At 37.6% G+C, this 16,229-nt stretch overlaps 1 protein-coding gene across 5 annotated transcripts in view; it reads left to right on the forward strand.

Moving 5' to 3' along the window:
- Positions 1-12,676, forward strand: part of ARHGEF7 (Rho guanine nucleotide exchange factor 7) — a 131,482-nt gene extending 118,806 nt beyond the window's left edge. For 4 of the 5 annotated variants that reach the window (XM_054064697.1, XM_054064729.1, XM_054064691.1 and 1 more), the window contains 3 exons: positions 6,848-6,947; positions 7,593-7,647; positions 9,451-12,674. In XM_054064697.1, coding sequence (XP_053920672.1) covers positions 6,848-6,947; positions 7,593-7,647; positions 9,451-9,573 — 278 coding nt within the window. In that variant the 3' untranslated portion in view covers positions 9,574-12,674. Of the gene's footprint in view, positions 1-6,847; positions 6,948-7,592; positions 7,648-9,450 lie in introns of all 5 variants that reach the window. The other variant, XM_054064681.1, reaches the window with a different exon arrangement.
- Positions 12,677-16,229: the final 3,553 nt, after the last annotated feature.

Here is a 16,229-nt window from a genome sequence, read left to right on the forward strand (position 1 = left end):
ATTTAAGTCATTAACTATTATCACAATTATGATCTCCCATATTAACATCACCGCATATTTAAAATCATTCCGTGTCTTCAGTGTTACAAACCATAAGCTATTGTGAACTGATCCAGGAGTATTAATGCAACATGCTTAAAGAGAAAAAAAAAGAAGCGAATGTGGAAATGGTGGTATTCAGTCCAAAGGTCAGTGTTTCTATTTTTGTGGAACTTTAGTCATGGTAATAACAGTACCTTATGTTTATGCAATTCTGTAAATTATATGTGTACAGTTACAAATACTCTGGAAAGATGGAGAATCTGAATTAGAAGGTAGGTTCAAGCCATTGTTTGCCCCTCTTCACATGGCTTATGCAGTGTTTCCATAAATTGGATTTTGCCATAAACTGAAACCAACCAATCTTAATTGGGTGTTTTGCATAATCTTGCCAAAACACAGTAATGTGTATATAGTGACGTAAAACATAGAAAAAAAAAAAATATATTGTGCATTTCATTTGTGAATGGGAGAAGCCATCTTTAGTAGGTGACTGCCTTTTGAAAATACAAAATGGATGTATATCTGAATGTTGCATTGTACTGTACAGTATGCATATTGTTTGTGGTTGCATATATCAAGTGTTTTGTTTTATATAAAAAGGACATCTGTTATGTACAGTTGAAATAAATTTTGCATTTGCTAGACTGTGACTTTAATATTTAATTATTGCACAGGGGGAAAGGACAGCATAACTTCCAAGTTAACACTTAATTCCCGCTTCTCCCCATGCCTCCTTTCTCTCCTTCCCTTCTTCCCGGAGGAATCAAACGCTGAAGTGAAAGCTTTTTTGACAGAAGTCTGTAATCTTTGTTTAATGTAGTTGACAACTACAGGAAATTCATTGTAATGTGAAGTATGTATCCTTCTGTCTCCTCTTTTTTTAAAAACATAACCATTCAGAGATGTTGCTATCTATAGTATGATCTTCTGTTGCCTCCCTCTCCCCTTAATTGATTTGATTTTCTTTTTCATTTTTTGAATTGGTCTATTCTTCATGAAAGCATGGGCTGATTTATTGGAACAATCTAAAACCTACTTGTGCAGGTCCTGTTACCAGAGAGAGATTTTGTGGATATGTTATTAGTTTCTATAACCTTACATATTTTCAAGATATTTCTCTTTAAAACTAGAGTTGTCTTATAGTGTTTCTACTTAAAAGATGCTGGTGTTTGAGTGAATTTAAATGAAATGATAACCTAATATGCATACTAAAATGTTCACATCAGACTAAATGACATAATTGTCTATTTCTATTAAAAGGTCATAACATTGTTTTCCTATGATTGTAGCAATTCTAGTTTTAGCCCTACAGTCCTCTGGTTGGAAGTTTTTGTATTGGTTAGTGAAACATAAGAAGTTCAGTGGGATAGCTCTTTCCAAATGTTGTTTTGGAAGTATTCCTCTTCTTCAGATGGTGTGTCTCTTTCAAACTCTTCTGGTTTTATATAACTAGCACTTACATATGAAGTTGTATGTGTTTCAGTCCACTAATTATTTTCATTTTGCTTGTCAAAACATTTTGCTGTAAACTGCATAGATCTGTTGTCTGAATCACGTAGGGATTTTTCCTATTTGTTTCTTTATTAGTTTTAAAAAAAAAAAAAAACAAACCCACCACTAATCCACAGCTTCATGCCAAAACACTTCTTGTACTCCCAAGAATGTACAAAAAAACCTGGTGTTTTTTATACAGTGAACTTAGTTTGGCCCGATGTTTCAATTCTGGTTAGTTGTTTTCTGTAGAAGATATTAAAGAGCTCCCTTTTGAATTCGGTAGATCTGTAGCATGAAGTATTTTTCTTTTCAGTGCTTTAATCTCAACACACGCAGAGTGTGGGAGCACGATTTTTAGAACCTTATCAAAGATTCATTGAGAAAGAGAAGGTTAATTTGAGAGGTCTGCACATCTACTTTAACATCTTCAGTATAACTATTGCAATGAAACACTGAATGTTTTAAATGACAACTAAATTTTTTTTTGTCTAACATTTGCTTTTCCAGGAGATTTATTTATGCATCTGTACATTTTGGTGGCTAACGGTAGATCTAAAGAGTCGTGTATGTACATATTTGGTTTTCAGTGGCAAGTCAAACTACTGTCCTTGAAACTCAAGCAAATAATTTTGAAGAGCTTATTAGCATATGATGAGAGCCTCATCAAATTGGTGAAAAACATAATGGTATATTTACAAATACTGTTTCTAATTTTTTTACCTTTATTGTGCGTTGTTCACCTCATTACCTCTCCTAAGCACAATAAAGGTATGAAAAAGTGAAGAAAATAGCAATACTTAAGATGTGCAACAGAATCAATGTTGATGGCCTCAAATTATTGATTATAAAATTAACTGCCATCACCATGGGTCTGATGTGCATTGTTTAAATTAGGATCCTTATAGTCTCTGGAAGAAGGCAAACTCTTACAGAGTATCACTGTGAAAGTGCCTAGGTTGAGCTTTCTCCTCCAAGTGGGCAGATGGAGGAAGGAATTCCATTCTTGATAAACTGTGGAAAGCTGGCTTTTAACTGAGCCCCTGAGGTTCGTTATGTCAAGTATGTGGTATGAATATCCACTTCCATTTTATTGCTGGCTTAAATGGTTCCTGGACAGACAAGGTCTTTGAACACAGGTGAAGACTTAATATCTGGTTAAAGTGAAAAGGTCTCCGAATTTCATCCCCCATCTCTTCTTTTCCTCCTGTCTGATGTCGTGTGATCTGCACAAAAGTATTGGATTCTCTTCAAATGTGTCTGGTAAAATATTCAGAACAACCAGACCGATTATCAGTACAGCTCCTTATGAAGCCTGCTTTCTGTCAGGAACCTGCATGGTACCATATCAACCAATTTTTAAGATATCACGCTCCCTTGGAGGATAGTGAATAAAAATCTGGGGATGTGCAGTTATGCTTGCCAGCAGACATCACCGAGAACCTCTGCAACATTCAGTCTGCACTCTAGTTTCTTCCTGCCTTGGTGTTAAGACCGTACTCCGGGGCTAGGAGTAATGTGGTACCGGTTTCAGATGGGTATAAAGTGAACTTCTGTCATGAAGTCTTTCAGCCACATAAATATCCAAACAGGTTTCAACTTTCCTTTTTTCCACGAATGCTTAGAACTGCTTGCTGGTGTGGCTGATCGATTAGGCTGGGAAGGGGGTCAGACACTGGAAAAAAAGGAAAGCAGGGAGCTGTTACCCCCGGGCCTGTTCTTGTATATTATTATGTAGTAGGTATTGCTAAGGTCTCTAACCCTGGTCTGGATGCTAGGTAGGCTATGTTATAACTTGCTTTATTCTGGAGGCTAAATTTGCTAAGCCTATAATTTAGAGTATGATATTGGCAAAAAGCATTGTAATTCTCTATTTTCCACCCTAGAGCTGGGAGATACTGGTGTTGAATAGGTGGCTTAACCTTGGAGTTCAACTGATGAAAACTTAGTTGAAGCTTCATCATAGTAGTCAGTTGTTTTGTCTTAAATATACAACAAAGTTCTAAACAGTAGCTTTATTCTTCTAAGACCCTAGATTTAGGCACTCCTCATTGAAAAGTTATGGCAAGTTAATTACCTTTAGCATTTGTTAGCTAATCTTGAAGTAATTGTTGGGGTTTGCAAAACATCCTTTCTTCTCCCATAGATCTTAATTCACTTAGTACCCCAGGAAAAGAAAAGAAAACAAAATGAAACCATGTTCTCTAAAGCTTTGGGTGGGTGTTTTCAACACCCCTACTTCCTACTTTTTAAGAAAAAGTAGTACTTTTGGTTGTATTGTCTCACAGTGATTTAAGGCCAGAGTTGTTGGGGGGTCAATTTAAACATTTTCTTCTGGGGCATTTGGAATGAGATTGAGTAGTGTCTCTTAATTAAATTTAGCATGAAACTTGCACTTCTAGGATTGAAGAACAGCAGATATGGTAAACTGAAGTGACTTTTCGTTCTCCTGCACTGCTTCATGAAAATGTGGAATACATCTTAGTAGAGGTGCTGAGGATTATCTTAGTTTCAGCAACTTCTAGGCCATCCTTTTAGTACAAGTCTGCACGAGATACCCATTGTGCTGTAACACAACCCTCTCTTCATGTCCTAAAGTTGTTGCTTGTAAAATTTTCTGAAGAGAAATGGTTACATAGAGAAAAGCCATAGACAACCTGGAGGAGGCGCAAGGTGCAATTAGGGAATATTGCTGAGTGCCAGCAATGATGTGACACTGCTTGAAGTCCACTCTAGACACATAGTAGCCAGAAAATGTGTCTTAAAGAAGAAAAGCAGGACAGTGAAGTAGCTTCATTTTGTCTTCAGAACTTGGTGTGTCAAATCTGATGTTACTGTGCACATACTCATTTGGTGGCAGGGTCCTTTGCTGCAGGATAGATGGACTGTGTTTTCACCTTCAATAAGCAAGTGCTTGTAGGGTTTAGGAAAAAGATCCAAGACCAACAAACCACACAAAAAAACCCCAGAAAAAGCAAATCAAGATAAAGTAACAAGTGTGGGGGTTTTATTTTTGCTTAAGTACAAACTCTTAAGAGCAGTGAGAGTTCTGAGATACAAATAAAAAAGTTGGATGACTGAGGGTATCGAAGCAATGAAGGCAAGGGTGAAACTTGTGATGTCTTGAATTCCACAGAAGTTATTGTTTTGTGGCACAGGAAGGTCAGTGTTCACAGCAGCAGTTTTGCATCATCTAAATGTGTATGTGTGTACTTTGTGGTCTCCTTGTGTGTATAATGTTGGTGAACATTTTGTTTTTAATGAAACTGCATTCTGTGTCTCAGTAGTATTAGGGGTTTACTGTGCTGTGCTGTGCATACATAGATATATGCTGATGTAGACATCTGTTTCACATGCGTGTGTGTATATATGACCTTACAGCTGGGACATATTATTTTAAGCTGTCTACTCCATGGTATTTCTGCTTTGCAAGGACCTGTGTTACTCTGACCAGGCAAAACAGTTGGATGCAGCTCTATGCAGAGAGAAATGTAGTGCACTGCTCCATTTGGTTATAGGGAGTCATGGATGAGAAACAGATGGCAGTTCTCTTCCTTTGGTCACTGTCTCCCTCAGCGTGTGCTGGGCTGAGATGCTCCACCACAGTGCTACAGAGACTTAGAATGTAATAGTCTGGTAGCATCTGCTGTCAACTGATTCCTCAAGTAACATTTAGCTGGGTGTTCTGTGTTGCCTCTTGGACTAATAGAGCAGAGTAGTAACTGATTAACTGAAATAAATGTAAGACAGCTTTTTACAAATAAATATTGACAGCACAAACAGGGAAATGTTCTTGAGCTCCATACAGAGTTTGGATGTGGTTGTTTAAGTGGGACTGGAAGGGTATTAACCCTTAAAAGGTTTCTTCATGCTTAAGATGAAGAACTTACAGCTTTCAAGGACAAGATTCTGTTCTCAAATCTGAAGTTATCTTTATTCCGTAAATTGTTGGCCATCACGTAGTGATACATTAGGTCTTTATTGTTATCTTAAGGAAACTGTTTGCACCATTAAAGGACATTTGTCATTCTTTGCTGAAATAGTTTAAATAGCTTAACACATACTGCAAAACTGTGATCCCTACAAGCTCATTGTTCAGAACTCAAGACTGCAGCCGTTAGGGGAGTTTGTATTTTTCAATGAGCTTAATTTCTTTCATTATTTTTGTATGTTTAGTTCATGATAAAACTCATAATCTATAAAAGAAAAGCATTGTTATCACAAAGCAGCTGTTAAGCAAGAGTTAATGTCTTCTGGCAGGCATGCACCCTGTAATACCTAGTTATCAATTCAAACTGCCCTAGACTTAAGGTATTCCTGATTACTTAAAGTTCATTACAGCTAATTGGTAGGTGAATGTACCTTATTTATTTAAAGTGATATCTTGATTAAAATATATGAAAGAACTTTAGTGCCTTACTTTGCTGTGTTTGAATTCTGAACAAATGCTTAGACAGCAATTTACAGACCTTCTTTAAAAAAAGTTTGTAATTTCTTGCAGCCTAATGAAATAACGTTCCTAGAATACATGCTTTATGTATGAATGGATGCAAATCTGAGCTGTAATTTTTTCTATTCAAAGCTAACGTTTATAGAATCTATAGATGAAGTTGGTCTTACAAATTGTAATGATTGTGGGAAGTGCTTTGAAGAAGTTGAAATATTTTGAGCTTTTATTGTCAAACCATTAAGTGCTTTTAAAAACATACTATATAAAGTATGTATTTTATTTGGTAGGAGTTTGTTATAGGAATAAAAGATAATCTGTCAGTGTACGTATATGTGTGCATGGGTACACAGTTGAGTTGTTTATAGTATTTACGGGGAATAGAGTTTTAACTTCCCCCCCCTTCTATCACTGTATCATTTAATACCATTATTCTGCCCTTACTGATAGTGCAGTGAGTTTAGAGTGGAATGATTTCTTAGATTTGTATCAGTATGAGATCAGAATCTGTCCTTGAGGCCTAAGACACTGTTACTTAAACACATCTGTTTCTTTGAGTCAGCTATGGTGAATTTTTATAGCTTCTACTGGTACTTGAACGTGAGCTGTTCATAGAATGATGTAGCTTCCCCATCGATGACACAGGAACGTCAGCAGCAGCCTAGGAATGTCAAACAATTTTTTGTTGTTGTAAGGCTCTGGTTTCAAATGTAAAAAATGTGCCAGTAACTTATATGTGCGGAGGGAAGGGGGAAATGGAAGTGATACACCATGCAGGTATATCATGCAGTGAATGAAGTAATGATCTTTAAAATACCCCAGCAATGTTGGTGAGTTGCTCATTTTTGTAATTTATTTTCACCACAGGTTCCCGTAAAGAATCGGCTCCTCAAGTTCTGCTTCCAGAAGAAGAAAAAATTATTGTGGAAGAAACTAAAAGTAATGGTCAGACTGTTATAGAAGAGAAGTAAGAGAACATTTAATGAATGATGGATTAAACCAGTAAACTTTGCACTCTTCCTCCTCCTCTCATCTCCCATTATAGTAGTGTGTGCATGGTATATTTGTGGTAGGGTGCAGAGCTGTTTGGAGTATGCTGCCAGTCCTTTTTAAGTGCAGTTCACCTTCATTTAAATGCTTGTAGTGTGGTTTCTTTGTTTATATTACACAGCTTATTCCTTCTCTGCCAAGAACTGATATGTTCCACTTGTAAATAATTTTTCCAAGTGCTGCAGGACTTCGATATTAAATTGGTGCCACCTTTCTAGTTAGTGTGTGGTGTTATTCTATTTTTTTAGTAAAATGTATGTTGGAAAGGAAATATTGTTCTGTTACAGAAAACTGTAATATAGAAACCAGTATAGGTCCATATAAATTTGAGAGGTGTATCCTGTCACAGAAGCTAGTAACAGGTCCTTGCGTTATTGAGAAAAAATAAGGGTAAGAGATTGATTTATCTTTTTTTTTTTTAACACAGATTTGAAATTAGTTGTTAGCTGTGGATTTAAGGTTTCTTAAATGTATTTCGTTTAACAGTTTTGTCTAATAATAGATTTAGACAAGTATTTCTGAAAACCATTGTAACAGATTATCTTCTTTTTTTTCATTTTAGAAGTCTTGTTGACACAGTGTATGCATTAAAGGATGAAGTACAAGAGTTAAGACAGGTTAGTAACTTGCTACAATTACAGCAACATAGAGAATGGAAAGATGGAAGGCTTATAGTAGAACTAAATACAACTTGTAAGTTGATTAACTTTGACAGGAATTAACTTGAATTTTGGACTCCAACCTGTGAGAACAGTGTTAAGTATCCTGTCTCTGAGTTGACTTCCTAAGCAAAATAAGCTTACAGAGATTGTGAAATAGTAATTGCTCGAGTTTACAACTTCAGTGATACAAATGTCTGGCTATATTTAGGCCTTTAACAGTCTTTCAGTAACGTGAATCCCTCTTGTGAATCAGTTCTCTTCTTTCCAGAAATGAAAGTCCTTTCCAGTGGTCTTTTTAAATGAGGGCTTCAGGTTAGCTTAGGGTGCTACTCTGTCACATGGGGGACTTGTACAACATCTCGCCTGAGTTGTTGTTCTGGAAGTTGCAGATGGTTGTTGGAAGTGTGCAAAATGAGGTGTTAAAAAAACATCTTTTACTTGTCAGGACACAGCCTGTTAAAACTGTGTTAATGCTGCTGCACATATTCATTGCTTAACTTCATCTTAGAGGCATTTATTGGTATGGTGTTGTGATATTGTCAACTAAAGTGGCAGAAATAATCCCTGAGCTGGAAAGGTCCCAAGTGACCGAGGGCTTTATGGATAAAGGCTCTCTCTGTGAGTCCATAGCGCGCTGGCTGGTATAAATCCCAGACTACTGGTTGCAGAGACTTACCAAGCAAAGTGCCCTCTCGGTTGCAGCTCCCATAAGTTATTCATAGCTGTTGCTCCACAGAAAGTACACTTGAATAGTACAGCCCTGAACTGGCAGTAAGTGAATGAAAAGGAAAAGAAATCAAGTCTGCACCTGCGAAAAAAAGAATGAAATTTCTGAATTTCTCAACAGACTTGAGAAGGGACTGGAGTTCAGGAGCTGACTCCTGTTGATCCCATTCTGTTTCTAGAAATGTCCGTAAATCACAGCCAATGAGAGTCCAGTGGGACCACTGGATTGCAGACCTATGTTAAACACCTGTAGACTTGTTGTCTTGGAGCCTTAATCTCATGTTATCTTCTAGACCGTAGCCAGCATCACCTTGGCCTGTACAGGATTAAATAGTGGTTGGTAATTGGCATCCTTATGGTCCTGTTCATGATATTTCTAATATTACCTGATTATATTAAATATTGAGAACTGAATCCCTCGTTAGTATACATGCAGAGTGGTGTTGTTCCTTGAAATTCAGACTTGTTTTAGACTGTTAATAGTCATCTACCTGGCTTAAAATTTAGTTACAAAACACTTTCCAGAGAACATAATGGCTTTCAAGATACTTCTTTCAACTGTTTACTTTCCTAATGAAGCTGTTTAATTTGCTTTAAGTTTTAATTAGCTTTTCTGAGATTATGAAACTAGTTAAAATCACAGGAGGCTCTTAGAGGAGATATTTATTCTACTTATTGCCCATTTCTCTTCTCTATTAACAACTATATTCTACTCTTCACTGATCAGATTTGAGCATAAGAATTCAAGATTATTTGCCATCTGTTACTAGCACTTGTATTATAAAGGATCCCTAAGTATAAATAAGAAATAGCTGAGTTTCCGTTCGGTGGCTTTTGTTGCATTGTGTGAAGTAACCGTGTGTAACTTGTCTGATTTTAATAGAAAGACTTTGCTTTTTAACAGCCAGTAGCAGTCTTGCTGAGAAGAGCCTTCAGAATTTGTAATTGACTGTGTTTGTGTGGTCAGAAAAGATCTGTTTAAATAAACACAGCAAAAACCAAACACTAATATTTCTGTCTCCTATTAAACAGGATAACAAAAAGATGAAGAAATCATTAGAAGAAGAGCAGAGAGCTCGCAAGGACTTGGAGAAGCTTGTTAGAAAAGTTCTAAAGAACATGAACGATCCATCTTGGGACGAAACCAACTTATAACTAATTTTTTTCTTTTTTTTTTTTTTCCTTTTTCTTTCTATTGAAAGACCAGTTGTAAAACTGAGTTGGGAAGCCTTCTGATATTAGTCAGTGTTGCATCAAGAGCACTACAAAACAGGATTTAACTGGATCTACTGATTTCTTACTCTGAACACATAGAAACAGTCAAGCCATTTACTGAAGCAATCTGTACTTTAAGTGTGGAGACTGTGGATCCTGAACTCTACTCAATTTGTTTGCATCTAAATTACCTCATTTTGCAGGAAGTGCAGCACCTGACTAAAAGTCCATGTTTTTCAGTGGCTTTTTAATTAAATATATATTTTTCTTGTAAATATCTGTAATTTTGAATGCATATGTGATTGATGTATCAGGGCTGATATGTTATTTTTTTTCTCTTGTTATTATAATGGTCACAAGTGTTAGAAATGACGGCAGTACTGTCTTACCTAAGAAAGGTCAGAGTTCTTTGTGGCTAATTCTGGATTTGGCTAATTATGGATTTGGTCCAAATTACCCGCACATCACACATGCAAATTTAAAAACCTATTTTTCCTGTTGACCACTGTATTTAAATCCTTTACTGTTATTTATGTCTGTGCATACATTTTTAAACAGTTTACAATTCTTTAAGAACAGTATTAAAATACAGAAACTGTTTATTCACGGTAGAAACAATTTTTAGCAAAACTAATGTCCACGACCTACACTCACGTACACTTGTTTGGCAGATGAATCTGTTGTGCTTTGGCCACCAAAAGACTGATGTACTTGCCTGCTTTTTATGACTGTGATTTTTAGGTGTTTATGTACTACATTTTCTATTGTTGTGCTTAAACATACAGCTGGCTGATAATTTAATAGATCATACAGTTTGTTAAAGCAAAAAAAAAAAATCAATCTAATCCAGAATTTTGTGAATAAGTTGTTGCTATTTATATTTTATGGTCACAACAATTAAATTCTAGCTAACCTCTGTGCTTAAGACACATGGGCGAGGCCAGACTCATTCAGAGCTTTGTTTTTATACCACTGTGTAAGACTCTCTGGAATTCCCAGACTGTGGAAGGAGAGTTGTTCCTTTCCCACTCTGTTTTCTCAGCGTGTTGCTGGTTTCTGTCCTGCTAGGACTTAAATGGAAGCACATCTGGAAATAAGATCTTTTTAAATCATACTGTAAGTCATAATTTGCACTGCTGACAGATTTGAACTATATACATAAATGAACATTTATTCCCTAGTCTGATAGTTGCCTTTGCTGCAATTCTTTCTTGTATTTAAAATAGGAGATGCAACATCACTGCAAATAGTGAGCTTCAGTTGGAGCGCTTAAAATACTAAACCAAATAAAGCTCATTGTAAATGTTTAATTGATTTCAGCAGACTTTGGATCAAACTGTAGATGGTGCAGTTTTCTTAGAGGGGTTTCTTCAGTTGACAGTCAGAAGTGCAGGTATAGCACAGACCTGAGTCGCACCTTCTGTCATCCTGATTTTCGAGTGCCCTTTAACTCATGTTAAATTTAATGCAAATCTTTGGGCAAATGTTTATATGAACTTTAATGAGTTGGAGCCAGGGTGATTAGGATGGAAAAAACTGTAATGCACATTTTTAATCTAATGAAAAATGTATTTTTAAAGCTGTCTACTTTTCTCAGCCAAGAACAGCTTTTTAAAATAGGAGAGAATGTCAATGATTACATACTTGAGAAACAATTCTGTGGGAATGGATGCTTAAGAATCTGAATAGACAATTAGTTGTCAGATTTAAAAAGCTGAATATATTTGAAGGCATTTTAATTTATGTTCCCACTATTCAAAAATGTCCTCCTTTCATTGTAAAGGAGGAGACTGGATAAGAAAACTAAAAGTGTCTACAGTATCAGTTGCGTGTATTCCCAGAACTTTATGATAATTTGATGATTACCAAAATCTTTACCTGTTTGTAGTTGCACAAAAATATGGACTGACATTTATAATTATAATTTATAATTATCTTCATAATTAGAAAATACTCATGTTAAAATTAAGCAATACTAAGCCCTGCAAATTCATAGAATCTTGGCTAAATTTAGATTTGGGAATGCTGGTAATTAGAATCTTGCTAACATTTTTACTTTCTGACATTCAGGCTATTTTCAGAGTGAATTTTAATTTTCAGCTGAACATGTATGAAAGGACATTCCAGAGGAAGAAGTATAAAAGGAAAATGTGAATCTTAGCAGTATTTAGGAAACTTTAACTCAGGAACAACTTGCATCATAACAACTTGTTTTCCATTATTTTGTAAAGAGTGACGTTTCTATGTAAATTTGCTGACTCTTAGTACCTGTGATGATTATCATTTCTGACAGTACCCCTACACTGAACATCTAATGAACATGCCTTAAACACTGGGGTGAAGCAGTTGTTAAATATGTCCAGAACTTAGAGAATGATTTAATTCAAGGTGGATTGGGATGACTAATTTTTACAATTTAAAAATAATTAAAAAAAGAAAGAAAGGAAGGAAAAAACCACCTAATATTGTAGGTAGCTTTTGTCTCTAGTGCAGAGAGTGAGCTTCAGGCTTTTGGGAACCAAGGAGAATCTGAACTTTTTTCTTTGACAATTTGTTATACTGTATATAGATTGTAAATTTCACCATGGATCTTCTGAGTTGTTGGAGACTTTATATAAGCATGGATAAATGGGGCACTGTTTATTTAACCTATTAAAGGGTTATTTCTTTGCTCTCATCATTTAGGGATGAGGAGATGAAGCCATTTCTTATCCTATAGATGTGAAGCACTTTCAGTTCTGAACTGTCCAAAATGTAGCATAACATTTCTCTGTACTTGCTGATGTATGTGTGTTTGTCTCACCATGTCATGGCATCTTAAAGATTAAACAACTGACCGCCTTTGTATAAACCTTCTTAATGCCAATCATTTAGGGAATTTAGAGTGTCTGTTTACGGTGTCTGTGGAGAACTTGAGTTTAGTTTAGACATCACAGTAATATCCTGATATCGACTACTAAAGTGTTTATGCTACATTGTTGTAATTAAACTATGATTTATTTCCCCTACCCTATGAAGTGTTACATTTCATCTAATTGTGGGCTATGAGAGTGAGAGGGAAAATGGTTTGGTTTTTTTTTTTACCTTTCATATAGATAACCTATTTAATAGCTGATATACTGTACTGAAAGGGTCTTTTCATGGTCTTTAAAACAGCAAATTGACGCCTGGAAAACAAAACAAAGCAAGGGTTGTTTAGAGGGGTGAGAAGGAGGATCATAACTGTCTTGCACTGAGTCATTTTCACTTGGCAACCTGACCTGCTAGGGGAATGAAAGAGATGGAGGAGATCAAAGAAGGAAGGTGATGAAAGGAAAGAAAGCAAGAAACATCAAATCACTGCAGAAATAAAGCTAAGTACTTGTCTGTGTGCATGATTTAAATGAATGGACCTGACATCTGTGATGCATGTGTATCTTGGAGGCTCAGCTGGTGCCACATGAAATAGAGGGGGGGGTGATTTTTGTGATGGAAACATCATTGCTATTGCTTTATGGAGGATGACAGGATGAATCATGTAAATTGTAAGAAAAAATTTGAAGGGATAGCTTCAGTCTTTGGGCAAGGCATTTAAAAGGATCAGTAACTGAGCTTAGATGCATGAAATAATACCTTTTTTTTTTTTGGCTTGGGAGGTATGCTTAAAAAGAGCAGAGGACATTTTATAACTTTAGCCGGAAGAAATCCTATATTTTCCAAATTTTCCCTTGGTTCATCATTTTAAAAATGGGTTTTCCCCACAGTTTGAAATCCTTATTTACTTTTCACATGAAGTGTTCTGGGGATTTTCTTTCTGTGCCTATTTTATTGTGGCACTGGCAATGTTTTCCATGGGTTTAGTGTGCTTTGGCAACTAGAGGAAAAAAGACATTTTCAATCAATGTCTTCAGTAGTTGGGGGTTGTGGAAGGAGGGAGAGGGTGGGTAGATCAGCAATGTGTAAGTTGTAAGGAGAGAGCTACAGAATTGCTTTGTAACTGGTCATGAGAGAAAATAATTGGCTGTGTTGGCCACTCTTCCTTCAGGTAGTGCGGAACCTGGAGCTGAAAAGGTTTGATGATATTACAGACCAGGTTGGTAAAGAAGCAGATAAAAGATACAGTTTGTATTCAGCTACCAGCACAGTACAAACTCTTTTTGTGCTTGTAATGGGATAGATTTCTGCAGAAACACCCTAAATACATCTTGAGACACTTCTCATTCCACGTGACTGCAGCCACCAGCGTTTCCCGCGTAGGGCTGTACCTCTCTCAACTGCTGCTGCTTGTCCAAAGGGTATCTAATCTATACATGTTGGAGCTGTTGTACCTAGTAGGCTGAGGAGTCTATGCGCAGAACCTAGTTGCAGTGGACACCTTTGCTTGCTGTCATGGGGCAAGAGATGGGAAAGGAGGGAGCATGTAACAACTTGATTTATGGGAGTGAGAGGCCTTAAAATAGTGAGGGGAGCTGTGGGTGGAACATATATATGTATCTCTATGTACGCTGCAAGACCCACAGTACTGATGTTGAAGGATCCCAGAAATGTGGAATTTGCATTTTGGAGAAATGCTGAAGTGCAGTTTGAGATGAATTTGCTCTGCAAGGCATGCTTCATAATCTGGAGAAGTGATGTAGGCTTGCCGTATTTCACCTTGTGTGCTCTGCACTTGAGCTTTCTTTTCATGTGGATCAAGTGTCCACTTAGAAGGGGAGCTGAACCTGGATTTGGAACTAAATTAGCTTGACTGCCTTCAAGCCGCTGTTCAAGCCCAAAATCTAGTTTTTGTGTTGTTAGAAGGAAATAAGAGCTACACTTCTAAGAGTTGCTGTGAACAGCTACAACTATGTTGCTTTTTGCATAGGGCAAATTTGCTCTGATGCTTTCATTAGTTCCTGAACATTCTCAACGATTTCATTCCCTTCCTCTGCTGAATGTGCCCAGGCTCTCCTTTATGCATGGCAGAGCTTGCTTCTCTACTTCTACCCCAAGAATATTCTTAGGCAACTATGAATTGCTACTGCCCCCCCCGTTTGCCTGGCTGTCCCTCGTACGCCTGCAGGCATATATCATCTGGCTTTCCAAGTGACACGGCAGTGCTAAAAACCCTGGGAAGGTAAAGCCCTGTGCACTTCTCACCCTATCCTGGCTCCTGCATAGGCAGTGAGTCTGATCTTGAGAACCATTTTAGGCTGACATCTAAAAGGCAGTGGAGACTGATATAATGAGAAAGCTTTTACCTCGTGCTATGTACCCGTCTCAGAGATGTGGTATGTTGTGACACCCAGGATACCATAGAATCTGAGAGTATCTGCTGTTGGAGGGGACAAATAAGGACAGTAGAATAGAATAGTTGTTTCATAGAATAGTTAGTTAGGGTTGGAAGGGACCTTAAAGATCATCTAGTTCCAACCCCGCTGCTATGGGCAGGGACATCCCACTAGATCAGGCTGCCCAAGGCCCCATCCAACCTGGCCTTGGACACCTCCAGGGATGGGGCAGCCACAACCTCCCTGGGCAACCTATTCCAGTGTCTCACCACTCTCATGGTGAAGAAATTCTTCCTAATGTCCAGTCTAAATCTGCCCCTCTCCAGTTTATACCCGTTCCCCTGGTCCTATCCCCACAAGCCTTTATGAACAGCCCCTCTCCAGCTTTCCTGTAGGCCCCCTTCAGGTACTGGAAGGTCGCTATAAGTTCTCCTGTGAGTCTTCTTTTCTCCAGGCTGAACAATCCCGACTCTCTCAGCCTGTCCTCATATGGAAGGTGCTCCAGCCTTCTGATCATCTTTGTAGCTCTCCTCTGGACTCATTCCAACAGCTTCATATCTTTCTTACGTTGAGGATTCCAGGTGGGGTCTCACAAGAGAGGACTAGAGAGGCAGAATCATCTCCCTTGACCTGCTGGCCACACTTCTTTTGATGCAGCCCGGGATACTAGGATCACCAAGTCTAGGTCCCTGCCCCCTTGCAGGACTACATAAAACTAAACTATGACTAAGCGCATTATCCAGACACTTCTTGAACTCTGACAGGCTTGGTGCCATGACCACTGCTCTGGGGAGCCTATTCCAGGGACCAACCACTCTCTCAGTGGAGGACGTTTACCTAATGCCCAATCTGACGTAATATGTAGTCCTAGAGAGATTAACCACATGATTAATTTTTTTAGCCAGTTTTTCAATTTTTTTTTAGCTCAGCTTTTGTTCTACATCTCTTGCTTGTCAAGCAGCCTATGATAGCTTGGTCTTTGCTGTAGATGGAGATAAGCGATAGAGAAATAGCATGTTTTTACAATATTTTTCCAGCAGGGGACTGTGTTAGCTTCTGCTATGTCAGAAACTACTCACATTTGTATGCTTTTGTAACCATTGGAGTTAGCTTTTTTGTATATTTTGCAGCTGCTTTTCAAGCTCCAGGAAATACAGTCTGTTAACCTTTTGTCCTGTAGAACAAAAGTAGATGGTCACAGCTGAAAGTCTTCACGCAAAATTTGATCTAGCCACGTGTATGGGATTTGTATGGTTTGTTCAGCACTTCCCTGTGGCACGTGTGACTTAGCCTAGTGCCTACATTCAAAATCACAAGGGCTCTTGCAGCACAATGCAACGTGAAAGC

The sequence above is a fragment of the Cuculus canorus genome, chromosome 1, assembly GCF_017976375.1.
Source record: "Cuculus canorus isolate bCucCan1 chromosome 1, bCucCan1.pri, whole genome shotgun sequence".
NCBI classification, from domain to species: domain Eukaryota; kingdom Metazoa; phylum Chordata; class Aves; order Cuculiformes; family Cuculidae; genus Cuculus; species Cuculus canorus.